At 29.5% G+C, this 22,169-nt stretch overlaps 3 protein-coding genes across 3 annotated transcripts in view; 1 reads left to right on the top strand and 2 right to left on the bottom strand.

The window, feature by feature from the left end:
* The window catches only part of LOC119676000 (zwei Ig domain protein zig-8), a 336,138-nt gene that overhangs the window by 156,382 nt on the left and 157,587 nt on the right, over positions 1–22,169 (top strand). The gene's annotated exons all lie outside the window — the stretch shown is intronic.
* LOC119682169 (acyl-CoA synthetase short-chain family member 3, mitochondrial-like) lies at positions 5,120–18,298 on the bottom strand. Its single transcript, XM_038095533.1, has 7 exons — positions 18,256–18,298; positions 10,136–10,437; positions 9,447–10,075; positions 9,048–9,101; positions 8,685–8,995; positions 8,474–8,619; positions 5,120–5,688 (listed from the first exon to the last, which is right to left on the bottom strand). The coding sequence occupies exons 1-7, from the start codon at positions 18,296–18,298 to the stop codon at positions 5,179–5,181; spliced, it is 1,995 nt and encodes a 664-aa protein (XP_037951461.1). The 3' UTR covers positions 5,120–5,178.
* LOC119682156 (exosome complex exonuclease RRP44-like) overlaps positions 18,781–22,169 on the bottom strand; it is a 6,471-nt gene continuing 3,082 nt past the window's right edge. The window contains exons 2-8 of the mRNA XM_038095518.1: positions 21,865–22,167; positions 21,226–21,801; positions 20,637–21,133; positions 20,095–20,559; positions 19,828–20,031; positions 19,248–19,386; positions 18,781–19,175 (exon numbers count right to left, since the gene is read on the bottom strand). Coding sequence (XP_037951446.1) covers positions 18,936–19,175; positions 19,248–19,386; positions 19,828–20,031; positions 20,095–20,559; positions 20,637–21,133; positions 21,226–21,801; positions 21,865–22,167 — 2,424 coding nt within the window. The 3' untranslated portion in view covers positions 18,781–18,935. The remainder of the gene's footprint in view (positions 19,176–19,247; positions 19,387–19,827; positions 20,032–20,094; positions 20,560–20,636; positions 21,134–21,225; positions 21,802–21,864; positions 22,168–22,169) is intronic.

Raw genomic sequence — 22,169 nt, 5'->3', positions numbered from 1 at the left:
TTTATAATATTTGAGAGAAGTTTCTTTCTTAGTTTTTAACTCGAGCTGATTTGTTGTACTATAGAAGAAGAAAATCATAGTTAACAGAATTTCGAACGAAGGTCTCAATCAAGAATGATCGTTAAGCACTTAATATTTAAGAATATAGATATTTTACTACATATTTGTTTTGACCAAAAACTTTTAGAAAGAAAAAATATTTATTTCAGAGATGGATTTTGAGAAAGGAACTCAACGAAAACAGATGAAGACTATATACAAATTAAATAACTAAATTACTTTCCTCTCGAAATATATAGTTAATTGAATTTTGCCCTTATTAAAGATAAAGATAAAATATTTAAAAATAAATTCTTAATGTTTTGAATGTATAAAAACTTAAAAATTTATTTTTTATAAAACTGGAATAAAAAGCTTTCAATAGTCACGAACTATTGAACAATTTTTTCTAATTTAAGAATGGAAAAAATGCAAATTATTCAAATCGATAGTAAAAAACTTAATCCACATTTTATAATGTTGGGATTTGCATTGAGACAATGCAATTAATTTGGAATGTAACGTGCCTGGAATAAAATTTTCTACTCATAAGTTGGTTTGCTGTTTACTTTGGTACTCTAGCAACCAAAAAATATAGATACTTGGCCTGAAAACATTAAACATGAAAGAAATTTCTACTTAATGCATCTGATTTCTATTATCATTAGTATAATTAAATTTTGCAATTTATTCTGTTGATGTTGTGGTGATGATGATGCCTGCCCACACATGATGCACTAACTTCTTATGATTTTCATGTCTGTGGCATTTATATTTTTTTTATTTTACGAAACGTCAGAATATAACTTGAAATTATTCTGGCACTTCAATTTATCACAATTTCATACATTTTAAATCATTACATTTACATGAAAATGATACAAGAGTTTCATAGTACAAACATCATTTTACAATATTATGAAAGGTGTATTATATTTTGCAGAAGAAAACAATTGATTATTATAATATGATAATTTTACTATTATATTATCATTACAATTATTATCAATAACATCATCGAGTTTGACTTTCCCTGCGAACAGCAAAATAAATCTGAGCCGTGTTTATCAAACATCAAAGCGGTAATATTTTGGACTATATTTCTATTTTTTCCGAAAATTTCATTTACAGTTAATATATGAATGAGCACAAATTATTGATATACTCTTTTTATGTCTTTACATCTTATCTTTTCAGACATATTTTTAAGACATGTTTTTTGTAGTTTTAGTGGCTATTACGTTGTCTTTTTATTATTATGTTGAGGCTAGTTGAGTCAATGCACCTGAGCACTTTTGCTCTCTATTACCTGCGAGGTTTCTTCATAACCTATCTCTTCACTTGACTGGATTATTGTTTATCACATCATCAGACTAAGCAATAACTGACGACAGATCTGCATACTTCCCCGAGGAGACTGTAACCATTCTGAGATACGATAACATGGTCTTGGTAAGCCTGTTGGTTTTCGTAAATAGTTTCAGGGCTCTATCCTTTATGTTTTTTGTTACTATAAAAATACTTCGTTCCTGTAAAGATGTGTATTGCAAAGGTCAATCTATATAATTTCTAAAGTATTTTAGCAGATCATATTTTAAAGGTCCATTTCTAAAGTAAAAAACCAATTTAAATAAAATTTGCCGAGTGGTTTGAGATATGGGCAAATAAAGGTTTTTTTCACTTCCAGTCGGAAAGATATGTCAGTTTTAATCCATAGACCCATTTTTACTAAACCTATTAGAAAATTTTATAGACCATACATTTTATTGAACAAAAATCAACAAACTCTGCAGTATGTTTTAATAAACATGGTATGATACCCACAATTTTCAACAAATTTTATCATAATATCGAATTTTGACTATCTTAAGAACATAAATATACTTAAATTTTAAATCATATTTAAAGAAAATTTAAAAAATGATAACAGTTCTAGAAAAATCGGCCAAAAGTCGTGTTCTAATACCCATTTTATTCTGAAAGTCAGAACTCAACTCCCACCAAATCAATGTAAACGATTTTATTTTTATTATTTTTTTTTTTTGATTTTTACTCAAAATGTATTCATTGCTTCTAGAAGCGTATTACTAATTTATGCGCGCGAAGCTTTTAGCAACTTTTGAGTTATTATATTTATTATTATTAGAGAGGACAATGGTACACTGTGACTTATAAGATCTATCTCAAAATAAAATTTCCAAACTTCATTCGATTCAATGAAACTCCAATACAGGTACTGAACTCATTTTCTGACAACCGCAGGGCTTGAACATGCAAGAAATTTGTTTCTGCAATGCACAGAATATGCAGGTCTCAGTTTGGTCCAAACTTTGAGAAGAGAAGAGTAAATTAAACCAATTACTCGGTCTAACAAACGGATATCCTGCAAAAATGTTCGGATTCTATGAAGGGAGTTAGTGTACACTTCTTCGCAATTTAGTCTTCTGTTTGGTTGCAGTCAACCATGCTGTTTGGTTTCCCATGCATTACTATTCAGGTGAATGTTATTTTATTCATAGTAACCTACTCAGATAGAGTATTTTCACAGCTTCTGACGTACTTGTAGGTATATGGTAGTCTAAAATTGGAAAGATTTTATATCTGCCTTGGTATCCACATATGTAAATTAGATAGTCTTGTTGGCCTATTGTTTTTTCAGACATTCTATAGCAAAGATTTGAATGGCAGGCAGTTCTGTCTAAGAAACTGCAAGAGTAATTTTTTAAAGCATTGGGTCATTACTACTATATAGTTGCGAATATCATAGGTTTTTTTTTCAACATTTCGACAAGGCTAGGACCCTCACTCGGCAAATTTTTGTTACATTAATAATGTATAATTTTTGTGTATTCTCCATTTATTTGACCATCTATTTAGAAAATACTTATTTTGTTATATACTTTATTACATTATATACAGCTAATGTTTTTTTTTTTGACCGGGGAGGAGCCAATTCATCTCTATTGTTTTAAGGCATTGTATTAATCCGTTTTTTTACTATTTAATCACAAGTTTACTAAATATCTATACTAAATATCTATTCATCAATCTATGGAATTTAGTATTAGTATTGGTTTTAAATACGAAAAACGTGGGCTTTCCACTTTTAAGAGATTTGTAGAAATTTATAGATTATAACTCTGAACTCCTATTAATATCTCGTAAGACACTTTTCCAAACTTTGAGCTTATAAAGAAACTTTATTTATAAAATATCACTAAAATAAGTTTATCTTAATAAAAAAATTTCATTATGTGATTAATTTTTAATTATATTTAATTGAGTGAATTATATTATTAATCTCAGACTGTATACGTCAATAGATTCTCACAGTTGCTTCTACACTTTATGGGATATCATAAGGTAAGGATTGAAGGAACTTGCAAACGCTTACCATGTTGTTGATGCTGAATAATTTATTGTGACATTCTAAACTCCAAGGATATATATTTACGAGTTTGTTTTAGCCTGGGTGTGTTTTTATTTGTTAGCCGCGTACGCCATATAATACAATTACCATACGCAAATCTGATACCACTTATGATATTAAACCCAATGTGGTTAACCGATCATCTGTCCTTATTGCGAGTATTACAAAATCTTTCTCTGAATTATGAAAAATTAAAAAAATTTGAAAATCTAAAGTATAGCATTGGTATAAGCATACCGTTGGCATATATACCTTATGATCAAAAAAGAATTAGAATTAAAAAAAAATGCAAAATTTTAATTTTTAATAATTTTTTTTCATTATCGCCTTCAAAGTACTCTTCTCCTGCGGCAATACATGCATGCCAACACTTGATCCAATTTTCCATACAAGTTTTATAGGCCGCCGAATTCACGCAGCGAATTCTCTTTTATGGCCTCTATGATCTCACCAAGTACGGTGTTTGGTTTATGATTTTTTGGAGTTTTTGGCGACACAACCAACCAGTCGGTGCGTTATCGTGGTGTAAAATCCATGAGTTTTAGTTCCATAAATCTGGCCTCTTTTTGCGAATAGCTTCACGCAAACGACGCATAACGGCCAAATAATACTCCTTATTAACCGTTTGACCGTCCGGAAGGAAATAATAGTGCACCACACCACGAATATCGAAGAAAACAGTCAGCATAACCTTGATTTTGGACCGACTTTGGCGTTCTCTTTTCGGTTTCGGCTCACCTTTGGAGCACCATTCGGTCGATTGTTGTTTGGTGGGCATGTCAAATTCTTAGACCTATGTCTTATCACCTGTTATGATGCGTTCGATGAATGTGGGGTCACTATCTGCGTTGGAAATCATCTCTTTGGCCATATTATAACGACGCTTTTTTTTAATGAAATTCAGCTTTTCAGCTATAAAAATCGCCACACGAAAATTTTTCGACTTCTTTGTATAGATCCCAAACAAAAACTAATCGTACGATATGCGTTAAACTTTAACAGAATGTGTATAATAGTGTTGCCAGCGTGAAAATATAAAAAATTTACCGATTGGATGGATAAGCGCGGAAATTCAAAAATTAAAATTCTTGTTCTTTTTTGATCACAAGGTATATGCTACATTCTAGTCAAACTCCCTTTATTTAAATCGTGGAATCGGACATGGGATTCTATTATTGGTAATTTCTTAAAACTTAAACATTAATATCAAATATTAAAATATATATATTGTGCATAGTATTTTAATAATATATTATTTTAATGAAGCGGAATTGTTAGTATTTCTTGTTATTGTGTCAGTGGAATGAAAATTTGTTTTGGATTTGCATAGAATTTAAATAAATAAATTGCATTTCGGTGGCTACACAATTTCAAGCTGGCGACGAAACATTTTCTCAGTTTGATAGTTTGACACATTCCATCAAATAGGAATAAAACTGAAAGTTTCATAAAATACACATGTGCGACCCGAAATTTGCATTTTAATTTAGTAAATTCAGTTCAGTTTTCTTTAAAATTTATGATGTTCTCTAACCGAATTACGATAATGTTAAAGAGTATAAAGCAAAGGTTAAACTTAGAAATAAATTTAAATTTTTTTTTTCTTATTATGATATCCAATTTTTTTTTAATTTGTTTGTAAATGCGGGGAAAAATTAAAATTACATTCATCCGTTTAAAATAGTATAACATTTTCTTAAGAAATTCAATTAATTATTTGTTGTAACAACTGGATCTGGTGTGTTCATAGCATGTCCCAGGCTCTGAAGCGCTGTTCGTATACCTACAAATACACTTGGATCTTCTATAGTTGCTGGTAGTGTAACTAGCTCATTTTTAGCAAAATCAGCCATAGCTTTGCGCATTGTCTTTCCTGATCTTGTTCTTGGTAGTGCATCTACTGCGGCAATTAACCGAAATGATGCAATTGGGCCCACAACATTACGTATCAGTTTGATTATTTCACCTGATAATTTTGCATCATTTTTACTACATGAAGACTTTTTAACATATAAACAAAGCGGTACTTGACCCTTCGTCGGTTCGGGTACACCAAAGACAGCAACATCTGCAACTCCTACATGTCGTAATACCGCATCTTCAAGACTTGATGTTGATATGCGATGACCGGCTACATTTATAACATCATCATCACGAGCTGTCACAAATATGTAACCATTTTCATCCTTATAACCAGCATCCATAGTATCATAATAACCCTAAAATTATTCCATAATTATATATAATGTATATTATATTTTAATATGTTAATAAATAAAAGATTTAATTTAATAAAGAATTTTATGTTCTATGACAAAAAATATAACCGAATAGAATCAGGTGATGAAATTTTTTTGCTGTGACCACACAAAAATTGACAAGATTAAAGAATTTCTTTTCAATTGGAAAACTTCATCACTATTACCAACATTTTCAATTTAAGAAATTATGTTAATATGATATATTATATATTATATGTTATATATAACAGTACATAACAATTTAAGTAGAGCATTAAATATCCACTTCATTATTTTATGTATCTCAAAATTATAAGTAGAACAAAAAAAGACATCATTAAACATTCCTATGCAATTTTGAGCAGATCTAGTCAGATTAAGGCAAACAACTAAAGCCAAAATCGAACGTACTTTATGCAGGGTCCTACTATAGATCTAAAAAACAAACTCTAAATTAGGGATTAAGTTTTAAAAAAAATGTCTTTAGCAGGACACGCGTTCGATTCCTGCCACTTACAGTCTCAAAAAATTATTTACGATTAATTAAATACAAGAATTATTTTCAAGATTACTGATGATGGGTATTTGGCAATACTCGAAACAGCTGTATGGTCAGCCAAAAATTCAATTAATTAAAATAATATAATAATATAAATAATAAAATAAAATATAATAAAATAAAAATAATAAAATGAATTTCAATTGTTGTAGTTCACTACTGTTCGAAAAACCTCTTTTTAAAAAATATCTTCCTACATCTTAAATAAAATTTTATTACTTTTACAAAAGAAAGAACCTCCGCTTTCACCAAAACTAGTCATCTTAAACGTAAATAATAGAAGAGTTTCTTGAGTTTGAGGTTTAAACATTCAATAAAACTATATTGTTCTAATAAAACTAACTATATTCATATCATTCCCATCGACATCCTTCTCATATATGTACACTCTCATCCATATGCTAAAATTTTTTATTAAAACTAATGCTTTTCTTCACGTTTAAGATATCATATTTTAAGTGTAATCAAATAATTAAAGAAATTTTTTAGTTTGTTTGAATTATTGAGTTCTAACCATGTAAATATGGAAATATTTTTCTCAATTTTTCAAGAAATCAAACCGTAACTGTAGATATTCTAACGTAAATGATTTCCATGTGAAGAAAGATGTAGATATTATGTGAAGTTGAGAATGGATAGTTTCACCATCAGGAAGCAATCTACAGTTTCTGGTACTGCACTTGAATTTTGGCATGGTTCAAATCGGATATCATATGAAACAGACTACTACTTCTACTGATTAATTAGTAATGCATTGTCTGTTAGGATGTGATTCTTTCAAAAATATTAAAATTGAACTAAGTCAACCGCTTCAAATGACAACGTTTGTGTTGTGGTTGAAAGCTGAGCAATGCACTTTAAATTTGTGTACCAAGTTATTTTAAACACATTTTTTTATTAGTTAAATTTTCCAATGTCGTGAAAAACAAAGCGAAAAAAATAGAAATATATTAAAAAACTCAATATTGAAAAAATATAGATTCAAACAGTATATTTGTTTGACTTCAATATTCATCTATGTCACATGTTCCATATATAAGGTGTGAAGTTATTTATTAAATTGACTACTGATTTCTTTAATTTAAAGTTTGGATAGCTTATAGATTGAATTCGAATACCAATATCCATTATCTAAACCAAAATACCAATTTCATTCAGAATTTTTCTTTATTATATTCATTGACCGTGATATCACCATGGGCCATTGTTTGTGCTCAAGACCGCCAGTGTCCGTGTGGTTGATCGACAGTGCAATATAATTTAATCTCTCTCTTTATCAATGAATTTTAATATAAAGTCTTGGTACAAAGTGTTTGTATTAGAATACAAATACCAAATTTGCTATATAAGTCATGCACATCAAATTTTTACGTAGTACCCCTGAACTTGACTTGTTTATAGATATGTTAGGTTGTTTCAGTTCTACTTGAATAGGGGAGTCGTGTCTTTTAGTGTTGTCTGTGCATTGACCACTACACTTCTTTCAGAGGTCCTTCTGCGTATGAACAACAATAGCCATCACAACGATGCATTATTTGAGCACAAGTGGTTTTTGTCGTACAATGCCGCCTCTCCAACCTAATCTAACCTAACCCTTGAACACAAAAATATCCCAATAATAATTAAAATAAAATCACTAGAGTAAAATGATTATAATTTATAATTTTTAAAAATTCAAACGGGTACAGAAGTTTATGTACTTATTATCAATACTGTGATAATTTCTATGCAGTCTATTGTGGTAATTACTAAGACTTACCTTAGTAATGGGTGTTCGTATTCATATTATTATTTAAAATTGTCAGAGTCTTGTGTGGCTGTATGTAAATGGCAGCCAATATAGAAAACGTCTCGTTTATTCGTTTTAAACCCTATTACAGAGCCATAACAATTATTACTATAAAATTTAAAAACAATAAAAATTATTAAAACTCATTATAACAAGAAACAGAACATATTGGTTAAATGCGTAGTCAGAGCACCCATGTCTTCTGTCAAATTAAAATCTATAATCTATAATATTGTAAGGCTCGATTATTGCTTTTGTTTTCGGAATTATATTATCTATTGTTTAATAGGGTTAAATTGAGCTAATATCATACTTACATAACTCGGTTCTTAAATGTATATAGTTGTATTAAATCGAAAAAATTGTAAGATCTATAACAATTGTTATGTTTTTTCGGAATTAAATAATAAACTCACTGGATATTTTTGAAAGTAAAGTCTTTTAAACAGTTCATCATTTCTGTACAAGGTTGACATATTTCCCGGTGGCAAAGGTAGTTTTATAACAATTCGGCCTAGTTTTAATGGCTCACATTCGCTACCGTCCGCTTCGACAATTTTTACTATGAAAAATAACAATGTTAAATAGATTTTTCAATACATTTTTTTTTATTTAAATAATGCTTACTATTATAGCCAACAAGCGGTAGACCAGTCGTAAATTTAGGTGGATTAAGACTATGTCCAAAACCAATACAGGTTGCGGTTATTGCTGAACCAGTTTCGGTTTGCCACCAATTGTTTAATACAGGCACCTTAAAGATACGTTCAATCCAATTTTTGGTTTCACTATCACAATGTTCACCGGCAATAAATATTGAGCGTAAAGACTGTAAACAGTATTTCCGTCCATATTTTATATCTGGATCAGCACGTCGTAGAACTCGAAATGCAGTTGGTACAGAAAATAATGAATTCACTTTATGTTGCTCAATAATTCTAAACAAACAATAAATTGAGTTTATTTAAAAGTTACCAACGGGTATATTACCTGAAATATTGAGCTGGATCTGGTGTACGGTCTGGCTTTCCTTCGTACATGACACTACAATGAAAAATATTATTGAGTATTCTTTACAAATATAAATGTAAATGTATATAAATTATACGTATATGTATAAATATATTATACATATATAAATAATAAATGTTCAATAATTCATTGGTCCAGGATGAAGCCTTTTTTGGTCTAAAAGACAAAGAAATGTTCGTTCGCTACATTTATATTGAATTATAAAATAACATATTCATTTTTGGGACAAAGTAAAATTGTGTTATTGAATTAACAAATAACTTCTTTAATTTATGGTATTTTAAAATAGAACTTCTTACATCAATAATATTTACTAACATAGTTTTATAATAAAGAAAAAGAAACAAGTTTTAATACCTTGTAATACCATATAAGAGTGGACCGTAACATATGTATGAATGTCCAACAACCCAGCCAAGATCAGAAGCCGACCACCAAACATCGTCGGTTTTCATACCATAAAGCATTTTCATTGTATACATCAAAGCAACTAAATGCCCCCCAACTGGCCGCTGTACGCCCTTTGGTTTATCTGTAGTACCTGATGTGTATAATATATATAAAGGATCATTTGCTTCTACTGGCACGCAATCAATAGGCTCAGCTAAATTTAATACTACTGACCAAGAAATATCAGTTTTTGGATTTATTGGAGTAGGAGGTACATTTTCACGTTGAAATATTATGTTGCATAGTGGTTTCTTGGTCGACATATCAACAGCTTCATGTAATATATTTAAATATGGTATAATCTTTCCCGGCTCAACTCCACAATTTGCTGCGATTATTATTTTTGGCCTAGCATGCTCAATACGAACACAGAGCTCGCTTGCAGCGAAGCCACCAAAAACAACAGAATGTACGGCACCAAGTCGTGCGGTTGCCAACATAGCCATTATAGCTTCGGGTATTAAGGGCATATATATAACAACGCGATCACCTTTTGTGACACCTAAATTTGCCATTCCACCAGCAAGTAATGTTATCTGAAATTTTAATAACGATATTTGGTATAATATATTGATCACAGTTATTTTGTTTGTTACCTGGTCATAAAGTTCTTGATATGTTACATGCCTAACAGTCTGAGTTAATGGACTATCGTGTATGAGAGCAACTTTATCTCCATTACCATTCAAAACATGACGATCAATAGCATTGTAACAAGCGTTGACATAACCCCCTACAAACCATTTGGTAAAAGGTGGATTACTGTTATCCAAGACACAATCCCAGGGACGATCCCAATCAATTAATTGACTTTGTTGACCCCAAAAATCTGTAGGATTTAAAAGAGATCGGCGATATGCATCCAAATAAACAGGATCGTGAACTTCGGAGAGATTATCTGCACATATAATATTTAAATAATGAAAAAATAAATATTGTTTAACTAATTAGCTTCATTAGTAGTCTTTATTATATACATATATATAATTAAAAAAAATATTTGTAAGATATTTAATTTTTTCCCCTATGGGATACGGACTCATGGGGTTTTGACAATTTTGCTTTTTATCTTAATTTAGATCAATCATGAAATTTTATAAAATTATTGAAGTTTTTCTGATGGCATTATTTTTAGAAAATACATTTAAAAAGCCATTCACATCACACACTTAATGCCACCAAACACTAAAGACTAAAGAATATGCCACCAATAATATTTATTTTTTATATTAAATTTGATATTTTATTTTTTAGACGTAGTATATTTATGCATGTAACCTACATTAATTACATCAACTAAGGCCATTAATCGTATGACAAAATTTAATTTTTTATCGTTAATGGTTGGCATATACCGGAGTTTTAATCACAATAAGAAAAACAAAGGAGTGAATTTTAATTAATTAAGTTGAGCAGAGTTCAATTATATTATATCCGATTGTAGTCTTTATAATAAATACAGTCTTTATAAATAAAGTACAATATTTCATATTACATACAATCAAATGAATAAAAAATAACTTTCTTATACTTAAAGCGTTTTGAAACTCTTTTTATTTAACAAAAATATTATGCCACTCTTTAATGAAAAAAAAAATTTGAAAAGATTTTTAAAATTAAAAATCCACTAATAATAATTATTTAATAGTATTCAAAATATTATCAACCAAAATTTGCATTTAGATTTTTGTTAATTCTTCCAACTAACACTTTCCATACAATTATAATCTTTAATTAATATAACGTAAAGTTTTCATTATTTTACAATATTATAAATAATATAATTGCTTACATTACATATAATTATATGTAATTACAATTACATACATATTATGTTATATGTAATTATTAAATATGATTAATTGGCCTTTCTTAATTATATCTACAATAAGAAAGAAATACATTGATTTGAAATATAATAAACTCTATCAGTTCTACTGACTTTACTGAAATGGCCATAACACGTTACGGGTTTCACGCACCATATCTCCCCAGGCGCCTAACTTGATGACTCCACTGGAGATATGGTCTACCTCTACACCATTTTTTCTGAAACTTCCGTATTAAATATAGAACGTAAGTTTTGTTTGCCGAGATAGGGTTCCACATCCCGATTCCCTCTTGAACCCGTACCTCTTGGCATTGGTGAGTCTTCGTTAGATCTCCAGGATGACATCGATGTTGTTTGTTATGACGGTGCCAAGATAACTATCTTAATAGATAAACCTTAATAGATTCGAAAATATAGTCGTCAGCCACTAGCTCGGCATTCAAGCGACGAACATTTAAACAAGTAGCCGACATATACTTCGTTTTGCCCTCATACACCAATAAGCCCATTTTTACAAATTCCTTTTCGATAGCAACAAAGGCACCTGTAACATCACTACGCTCAATGATGTTGATGTCGTTGGCGTAAGAAACTATTTGAATAAATTTGTAAAATGTTATTCCATTACGATGAACACCAATCCTGTGCATGATCTCTTCTATGTTAACATTGATAAAATTGATTGATAAGATAAGGAATCACCTTGTCTGAAGGGTGCTGCTAAAACCCATTCTGCTGAATCGTATTAAACGATATCGAACTCAGATATTGCGGTATAAACACGTCATAAATTTCTTCGAATCCTTTGGTCAAGTCGTCCTCTTCTTTTGTCAGCGCATGCGTGCAAATTAAAGTGATGTCAAATTTCCCTTGACACAAATAGTAACAAGTCTTTCGTTCACTGGTGTGAATAGTTGGACTGATTTCGAAAGTCTCTTGTTAACCATAAAACTAAATCCTAATTCTTGCTGATTTGCATGGCAGCTGTATATCATAGTTTGCTTTTTAGAGCAGACTTGTCCTGTCAACCACATTTTATGGATGATAGTGACGTTATTCTTATATTTATTGCGATTGGATATTTATCCGCCAATTGGATAGAGGCACTGTCTCTATAGAAGGTTCGGACAATCCAGGTTCATATCTGTAAATAATAGTCCGTTAGTTGTTTGCGGGAGTCGTAAATATTCGGTTACAAAAGCAGAGGCATCTTTACGTCTTTCATTGGTGTATAAGCTTTTTTACGATTTAATAAAAAAAGTTCTATTGCGATAAAATAAAAAAAAAAATTTTTATGATTAAATAAGATCATAAATCAAACATTAACTTGTATTCCTTCAACAAACAATTTTTGGCCCAAGTATTCACTCTATTCTTTACTTTTTTTTACAGTTTAGTGCATATACCACCAACAATGACTGATTTTGTTTGACATAAAACAATAGCAAGGAAAAATCCTAATAATAATAATGTCAGTCATATAGTACGTGTGAAGTTTACTTTATGCGAAGTTTATTTATCTCATTGTTATTCACATCTTATACACTAAATTTATGTGTACAACATAAAAAACAACTCTTTACGGACAATATAGCTCTTCCGCTGTATTGGAGATTTTCCCAATTTCTTCTCTGTATTACTGGAGATTTCTTTTCCCTATATAACATAATGAGTATATAAATATATGTTCTCGTGGCTTATATATTTACTGCTATTTAAATATATTATGAATCAGTGGGAATTCAATATATATATATATATATTGATTATATATTGATATATTATGATTATCAAATTGAAAGAAGTTGATACTAGTGCCATTGTTTATAAATATTTATATCTCTTCATTTCCTCCTTTTATTTTCATTTTTTTCAATAAAATTATACTATTTATTAATTTTAATTAACTATTCATTACAAGATATATTATATGGTGCCTTATGAACTGATTTAGATAGAGAATTGAGCTGCCTTCATTTATTACACTGACACAGAGTATTTTATATATACGTTAAATGCAGATCTAGTGAGTACAAGTGTCTTCCTGCAAACTGTCTTATACAACTTCCATCACGAGTTACCAAAATATTTCCTCAATTCAAAAAATATTTTCATGTTCGAACGGTGTTTCTAAAAGATAACTACAATACTACAATTCATTTGTTATCTTTATTAGGCTATTAATGATTCCGTTTTAGAAATCGTGATTCTAGAATTGTTACCTCTATATTTTATCTCCAGCTTTACGTATTATGCCGGTAAATAATTTTTTGTAATCTGTAAATGTCATCTAATACTATTTTCATCTGCATATATCAATAAACAAATGCTAGACCCTGTTATTGGGGCATGCTTCTATAGACATTTCCAAGAAATTTTAACAATTTCATAGACAGTTGCAGTTCCTAGTTTTGTTTTTGATACTTTATCAGAACCTGCCCTAAAATCGACAAAGACTGTGTAAACTTTTTCCCCCTTTAAATTACAAATCATTTATTATTGACCACTTATAAATATTGACAGCCCTTAAGCATTCTGGTTGAATTTCAGCTTAATATTCATATAGAATTTAATTACACTCGGTCTATTCTGTGAGTTGATTATTAGGAATATCTAATATAATGGAAAAAATACCATTACAAATTACACCTTTGAATTGTTAAAGTTCGACGATTTCTGGCATTTATGAAAAATTCTTAAGGTACTTTGTTCTCACCTACTGTCCTGTTCAATCGAACTGTTTTTAAATCGAAGCATGTGGTACATTATGCTTTATTACTTCATTGCGTATTGGAGGTCTGCAAATATTTAAACGGAATTTAGAATTTTACTCAAATGGCATTCAAAATTATTTGAGTTATTTCCGTACCGATTTCAACATTTGTGTCCTATATTTCTTTCGACAATTTCCACAAACATTTGCTATCCTTAACTATTTCAATTTTTTTCAATTTAAAAAAAAAATTCGTCTATTGGTGCTATATATTGCGTTACAGCTTTTGTTATTTTTGCAATTTAATATTTTCTTTTTGAGTCTTGTAAAAACTATTGAGTGTACTTCTTACTTTAATTCGCATCCAAATACAATCTAAATTAAACCACTTTTGCTAAATTTCTAAAAACTAATTTTTCATTTTCCAAAGATATTCTTTCTATCTTTATCCTTCCATTTCAATTTTGACAGTAATTTAAGTATGCAAATCAATTAGCATGTAGTCTAACCAACACTTTAACTTTATCCACAATGTTATGGGATATTGTTGCTATATCGTTTACTTATCTACTTATTGCACTAAATAAAGTAATATTGCTGGCTATATTACTGGTTGTAAGACCATTAATGAGTCCAGACACTAAAACATTATCATAGCAGAACTTCTTATAACCTTGTCCTGCGGTCTATTCAGTGGCGTCGCTAGGCGTCAGCGATGTCGGCGACCGCCGACGGCCTCGCGCTCACAGGGGCCTCGCAAAAAGTTACCGACTGTGGATTCTAAGCACTTAATAATATTTTGAACAATTTGGTTTAATAATGGCATTAACCATATTCGAAATATTTCCGAATATTTATATAGTAACCAGATTCATGTTCACAGTTCCAGTCAGTATAGCTTCGACGGAAAGAAGCTTCTCAAATTTAAAATTGATTAAGATGTACTAGAAAAGTATGATGATCCAAGAGAGACTATCTCCATTCGAAATTCTATAAACTGAAAGGAAAATAGCAGCTGGCGCAAATTATGATATAATTTAAAAAAAATTGAGTGAATCTAAAAGTAGGAAAATTCATTTATTTTATTTTGTTTTTATTTTAATTTGATTAGCAATAAAACTTTCAATCATTCTTTGTCATATTAGTGAATGTAACTCATTTACTTTTACAACTGGATTATAAAGGGGGCCTCGCAATTCTAATGTCGCCGACGTCCAGAGTTGGTCTAGCCCCGCCACTGGGTCTATTACTTTATCTTAAGATTTCTTAATTTTATGTTTATTTAGAAGCATCTAGCTCTTGAGTTAGTTCTTCAATTTTAATTATAATTACATAACTATATATAATAGAAACAAAATGAAACTCATGAATTATGAATATATCATATCATATATATATATTCAGATCACATATTCCAATTCGAATCACGAATCTATTATCTACAACCGTTAAATAGTTTATTAAATAGCAATAATAATCACTCAATAGCTAATCGCACCGATTTCTTCTCACTTCAAATTATATTTTACTCTAATTATAACCGTCTTTAATTAAGAATTTATATCAGATTGCTGATAAAGCGATCGATAGTATTATACTAACTATTCTATTATCTATCTTACTATATAATCTGTATAGATTATAATTTTCATTGAAAAAAATTTGAAGAACGATATGTGTAAGCTATTTAAATTATTGCTATATGTAATAACGCTCCTCTGTAATAACCTGAAGGTTAAATGAGGACAAATATAAATTATAATAATAAATGTAATTTCGAATCTACTAATGAGTCAACATCAGTATGAATATTGAATAGAATTCTAAAATATTTAATTAGAATTCTTTTTATCGAGATGTTGAAAAAGTGCCTTCTTCAACTACTTATTATAAATAAATATATTACAAGCAATTTAAATTATTATTAATTTGTTCTAACCCCAATAAGAATTTTCTTTATTAACCGATTATTATTACTATACATATAAAGAATATAATGATATTTTAAAGATTGCACAATTATATGGATGACATGTTCGTACAACCTTAACACTTTCTTTTAAATGAATAACAGGTTAAATAACCTGTAAATAAATTATCTCATAATAAAACTTAACTTTTCGTTTTTCTCTGCAGATCTAAAACTTGAATAATATATTCAGATAGTGATTATATTTTATATAATTAATAATTAATTAAAACGTAAGGAGAATTTAAATATCTACTTAAGCATTAGAAGTTGTTCAATTTCAAAATATCTAATACTTTGGAAATATATAATCACTTTTACTTTCCATTTATGATTTGGATATATCTCAGTAAGTAAAAGTATATGTGAACTACAATGTTAGATGGAATTCAAGTGATTTCGTTGCCTGGAAACAGTCCTAATTTGAATCCGAATGACGTATACAAAAATTAAATAAACATATATTACACAAAAGTATTTTTAATTTTTTGGAATATTTAATTAAAATTTGATATTTGATGCGTGATGCGGTTTCTATGACCGCTACTGTACAACAGAGTATGTGGCCATGCACAGAAACCTTACTACATAACAAGAAAAAACCTGCAGATGATATAGGCTCCAACATGTTTACGTTGTGAGACAATTGAACAGATGGATAACGTCTTGTAATCAATAGCAGTGTGGAAACAAAACCGAAATAGACGAGATTATTGATGATAAGTTACACTACAGCGCGTGAATACAACCTTGATTCAGTGATCCTGCTGGATCGCTTGGCAAGTACCACATGTTAGGTGAAGGTGAAAAAGAAATGTGAGGTGGATGCGTCTTGGAAACGAAACTGGAAGTATGGTTTTGAAGTAGATATAAATTCAGTGCAGAGTCAAAAATATGTCTTCTGTAGCAAGTTGCAGTCGTGTTATTGTATATGAATGTGTTTGTTCATCAATCTGTGTGATATGTAAAATTCCGTAGATAGTATCTCATTGTGTTCATTCATATTAAATAAATTATTTCTTATTTTCTGCCTAACATGAATAGAGCATAGATATTAGAAATCTAAAAATCCTGAGGGGATTTTGCAAGTAAACAAAAAAAAAGTCAGTAAACATCATAAAAAAAGGAAGGAAAATGTTCACCCAACTAACTAGACAGCTGAGTTGAGTGATCATTTTTACTGATATGCGTTAAAAGAACTACATGATTAAGAAGAGTTCACAGTCCAGCATTATATATGAATTGGTGTTATAGGTTATAGGCGCGGCAGATTTTTCACCCTAGCACCACTTCAAGACTGTTCCCCGGATCTATTCCAAAGTTGAACGCACTTTCTTTTTGTTTTGTAATACTAATATATTCAAAAAAATTTATTTGGAATTTGAAACTTAGTAAAAATGTTTATTTCTATGCAAGAAATAAATTTTAATTGCAATATATTATATGCTTACGAATTATTTTAATTAAATATATGCAAAACTTCTGTCTTCATTTGTGGTATAGAAAACGAAGCAATATTATACACCTTCCGACCTTTTTACCTTTTTTCACATTATTTTTTTCAAAACAAATCGAAACAAAGTTGCATTATAATAATCAATAAAAAAAACTATTTGAAGAAAAAAATAAAAAAACTGTGTACTTTGCATGAAACTATGTATTTTTCTTTGAAAGGGGAAAATACTTCAAATTAAGTAAAATATAAAATTCCAATAGAATTAAATTACAATATTTTTGTATAAATAATATTTTTATATAAAACAGTAATGAATATGATAAATTTCATATATTTTAAAGAAATTAATATACTTTTAAAAATCTATACTTGAATATGCTCATTCGTTCATTTATGTTAATTTAATTAAAATAGTGATTATAGTGACAGTGATTATAAACTAAAAATTATATCGAATTAAAAAAAGGAATATTTAAAAAACACTTTATAACATTATTGTCTTACACCTGCTGTTTCACTCATTAATATGTACATATATGTCATTAAATGAAGTTTATAAGCACATATATAAAAACATAAGCGCTGTTAAATATTCAATAATTTAAGTATATAACTTTAGAATGTCAATGTAATTTTTGTTTTTTAATTTATTTTAACTCGCATTAATCATAAAAAAAGTATTAAATTTTTCCATAACTAGATTTCATATTTTAAAGTAAATATTATTGCATTATTTCTTTGACTTACTTAAATCATTAGTATAATTTAAGTAATTAGAACTGTCAGCCATTTTAGTAAGTTTATAATATAATCTATTACTTTACAGGATTAAATTTCACAAAGGGATAAAGTTAACGAATATATAAAATTTTTATTTTATGCACAACCGCGAACTCGAGGTATCAAAATTGTACTGATCGGTATTCGAGTAAATAGCAAACTAAATTGTCTTTAAAAAGAAATTTACTTTATTTAAATTTGAAAACTTTATGAGCAGCGTTAATGAAATTCAAAAAATAAGTAGAAAAGTATATATAATTTCGTTCAAATTTGACCGTAAGAGAATAGAAACATACACCTTAAGTTTTAATTTCATACGCATTTAACTAAAACTGAGTATGGTATCGGAAATGCTTTTTAAATATAATCTTATTAAGTAATAAGCTTTAATTTATATTATTTATATATATGAAACTTTTGTGTTCTAAGACTCTGTAAATGGTTTGATTTAAAATAATTTATATATATTACATATTATTAAGCACAATGACATTGTGATATTTATTTTATTTTTAATCCTATTATAAAAGTTTTACATATTAGATATGCATATTGTATATGCAAGTATTACAAAAGATCTAAAGGTGGTAATACTCCACTTTTAATGGAAACTTATGTCCCTGCGATTTAGCTATAATATATTGAAATTATTTTTCCGTTTTCGATTTCTTGGATTTCTTTTTTGGTGGTTGTTGCACTTGTATATTTGCCTGATTTTCACAGACATCCATTACCGACGCATCTTCAACACTAAATCCTTTTATGAATGGTTTAACTAAATTAAAAACAAGTTTTTCATGTTGTACATTTGATGAATCTAAAGTTAGGCGCACGGTTACAGGATCAAATGCATGAAATACCACATTCCCACAGCTCTGTGTGTGATACTTTATATAGAATGAGAACAAAACTTAATAATATATAGCAAAAATATAATAAAAACAGAATAAATTACTTACATCTTCGCTGTAAGTAAATTTGACACTAGCTGGTAATTTATAATTATCATCTTTAAGTGGATTGAGATATACTGTGCCTTCCAAACCAAATTTAGGTATTAACACTTGCAAAGCATTTTTGCGGACAAAAAGTATATAACTGCATATGAGATATAAAAACATTACAAAATGTTTTAAAGGAAAGAAAGGATGATATACTTTAATATATATTATAATTTTAAAACATTTTCAATATTTTTATTTCAAGAAATTGCTTTATACAATATATTTAATATTGAAATTTGTTTATTTTGATGACTAAAGAATTATTTTAATTGTACTGTTGTGTTTTTTTCGACTATTAGATCAATTATATTTTTAAAAGAAAACACATACATTCTCTAACTAAACAGATAAAATATTGAACTTGTTAATAAATGTAAATAAAAAACTTATTTTTAAAGAGAATGGATGTGTTTTGTTTTAAATAAAAATAAAATTGGCTTAATAGCCCATAAAAAACTATTAACATTATCATATTGAAATAGTTTTAAAACCTTTGCTTTATGTAAAATATTTTTATAAAATGTATTATAAATACCCTTCTACATCCTGAGTTTTACCGCGAAAGTAAACATGTGTATTTAATGCTACTGAAGCTCTTCCAGCATATTGTGCCATTTTATGTCGATAATTCAAGTTCTGACATATATTTTCATTTAATTTTTTATTTAACAAATCTGTATATGTACTATCCGCTCCTATTGAAGCAGCCAATAGACGATGCACCACAATGTCAGAATATCTGTAATATACCATTAGAATAATAAAAAGTTATTACAATTTGCGTATTAAAAAGTGTAAATACCTTCTAATTGGCGAAGTAAAATGTGTATAAATTGGTGCTGCTAAACCATAATGAAAGAATTCACTCTTTTGTACAGTACCACTTGTAAAATAGACAGCTTGCATCATACAACGTGTTGTTAAAATTCTTATCATTGTATTAAAGTATGGATTATCTCCTTTAACACAGTGATCCAATGAATTTGCTAAATCCAAACCAGACTCAGTTTTTATTTCAAAACCTTGATGTCGTGCGGATTTGATAAGAGGATCAAAATTGGTAGGTGGTGGTCGGGGATGTCTTCGAAGCATAGCGCACTCAGGAAATTCAGCTGCTATATGCTCAGCTACAGTAATATTTGCTAATAACATAAACTCTTCTACCATAGAATTAGTATCGCGCATTTGTTTCGCTTCAACCTCAAGTGGTTCATGCGTTTCGCTATCTACTTGGAAACGTATTTCAGGCGACGCTAACACTAAAGCACTATAAAAAATATGTACGTATTTAAATATATAAAATATATTTATATATATATACGTCTAATAAATTATAATACTTACCCATTATCCATGCGCCGTTTTTTAAGTATTTTTGCCAAATTATTAAGATTTCTTAATGATTGTGCAATTTCATTGTGTTGAGTTTTATCATCGATAATGCATTGTGCTTCTTCATAAGTCATTGCTCGCTTTGACTTAATAACACTCTTATGAAATCTTTTAGAAATTATTTTAGCGTCTTTATCCATTTCCCAGCAACAAGAAAACGCAAAACGTTCTTCCCCGCCAACCAAAGAGCACAAATTACTACTTAATAATTCTGGTACCATATCAATACGTTTCCCCACAAGATACACAGTTGTACCACGCGCTGCTGCCTCTTTATCCAAGGCATTGCCAGGTCGAATAAAGTGACTTACATCTGCAATATGCACACCAACGTCTAAATTACCATTCGGCAAACTACGACAATGTAAAGCATCATCAATATCTGTGCAGCCAGGTGGATCAACGGAACATATGTAAAGGTCACGTAAATCAACACGTTTCTCGTAGTCCTTTAAATTTATAAAAATATTTGTTATTTTAATTTATTTTATATTTTTTAACATAAATTATTTTTTATTATTGTATATATTTTGCATATTACTTCATTAGTAATTGTCCATGGCAATTTTGGTAAGAAACTCAAAACCTCTTCCGAGAATTTACTGTGCGGTACATCATGCTCAAGTAATATTACTTCGTTTTCTGTTTTAATATCACCTAAAGGCCCTAGGGAGCGAACAAAATGCCCATTTGGATAGCGAGAGAATCTTGGCCAACTATCTATAGCAACCACAATACGTTGATCTAATAGTTTCTTTGACTGCCGTGTTTCAATACGTATGCGTGGAATTTTACGATCAGCTGGTACAAAAATATGACGGTTCGTATTTTCAAGAACACTTTTTTGTAATATACCACAGTATTGGCGCCATTTGCGACGTATTATACCTATGACTCTACCAGTTGGTCGCTTTTCCTCAGAGATTTTACTAACAGTGTTCTTAAACATATCCATCTCCCTTTCGGCAATTTTTTGATCTTCTAAACCTTCGATATTCTCTACTTCTTCTAGTACAATCTCACTTGGCGTGGACCACTCGGCTTCTGGCAAGAGTTCAATAGCTACTATATCGCCATCAACAGCACGATTCATAGCCTCACGCCCTTGTAAAAGTATCTGTAATAAACGTAAAAATGTATTTATTTAGCAACTATAAATATTTAATATGATATAGCTTACTGGATTGTCGTAGCCTTCAACAGAAACATTGCCTTCCAAGTAATTTTCTCTTGAAGCTTGAAAATTACCTTGCAAGAAACGTTTTGTTCTGATACCTTCATGAATCTCAACCATTGTAAGATGACTAGGATAGACTGGTAAAGAAGGCTTTTCACTATCGAAAGATTTACGTGCAAGTTTGTCAACAAGTAATGGATAATCTGACAAAGAACTTATATACTCTTCTGCAGTACATGCAACTATACCTTCATTTTTACTGATTTCACGACATGCAGCATCGTCTGTTATGAAAACCACACGCGTCT

This window comes from Teleopsis dalmanni, chromosome 2, assembly GCF_002237135.1.
Source record: "Teleopsis dalmanni isolate 2A chromosome 2, ASM223713v2, whole genome shotgun sequence".
In the NCBI taxonomy this organism is placed as follows: Eukaryota; Metazoa; Arthropoda; class Insecta; order Diptera; family Diopsidae; genus Teleopsis; species Teleopsis dalmanni.
Note: the sequence above shows the minus strand (reverse complement) of the source record. Positions and strands in the feature narration are given on the sequence as shown.

Coding starts and splice junctions, on each gene's coding strand:
- LOC119682169 (XM_038095533.1), bottom strand. CDS start 18,298: ATGGCTGACAGTTCTAATTACTTAAATTATACTAATGATTTAA. Junction 10,076..10,135: donor ATCAAGAACTTTATGACCAG/GTAACAAACAAA, acceptor TTAAAATTTCAG/ATAACATTACTTGCTGGTGG. Junction 8,996..9,047: donor GATCCAGCTCAATATTTCAG/GTAATATACCCG, acceptor TTGTTTGTTTAG/AATTATTGAGCAACATAAAG.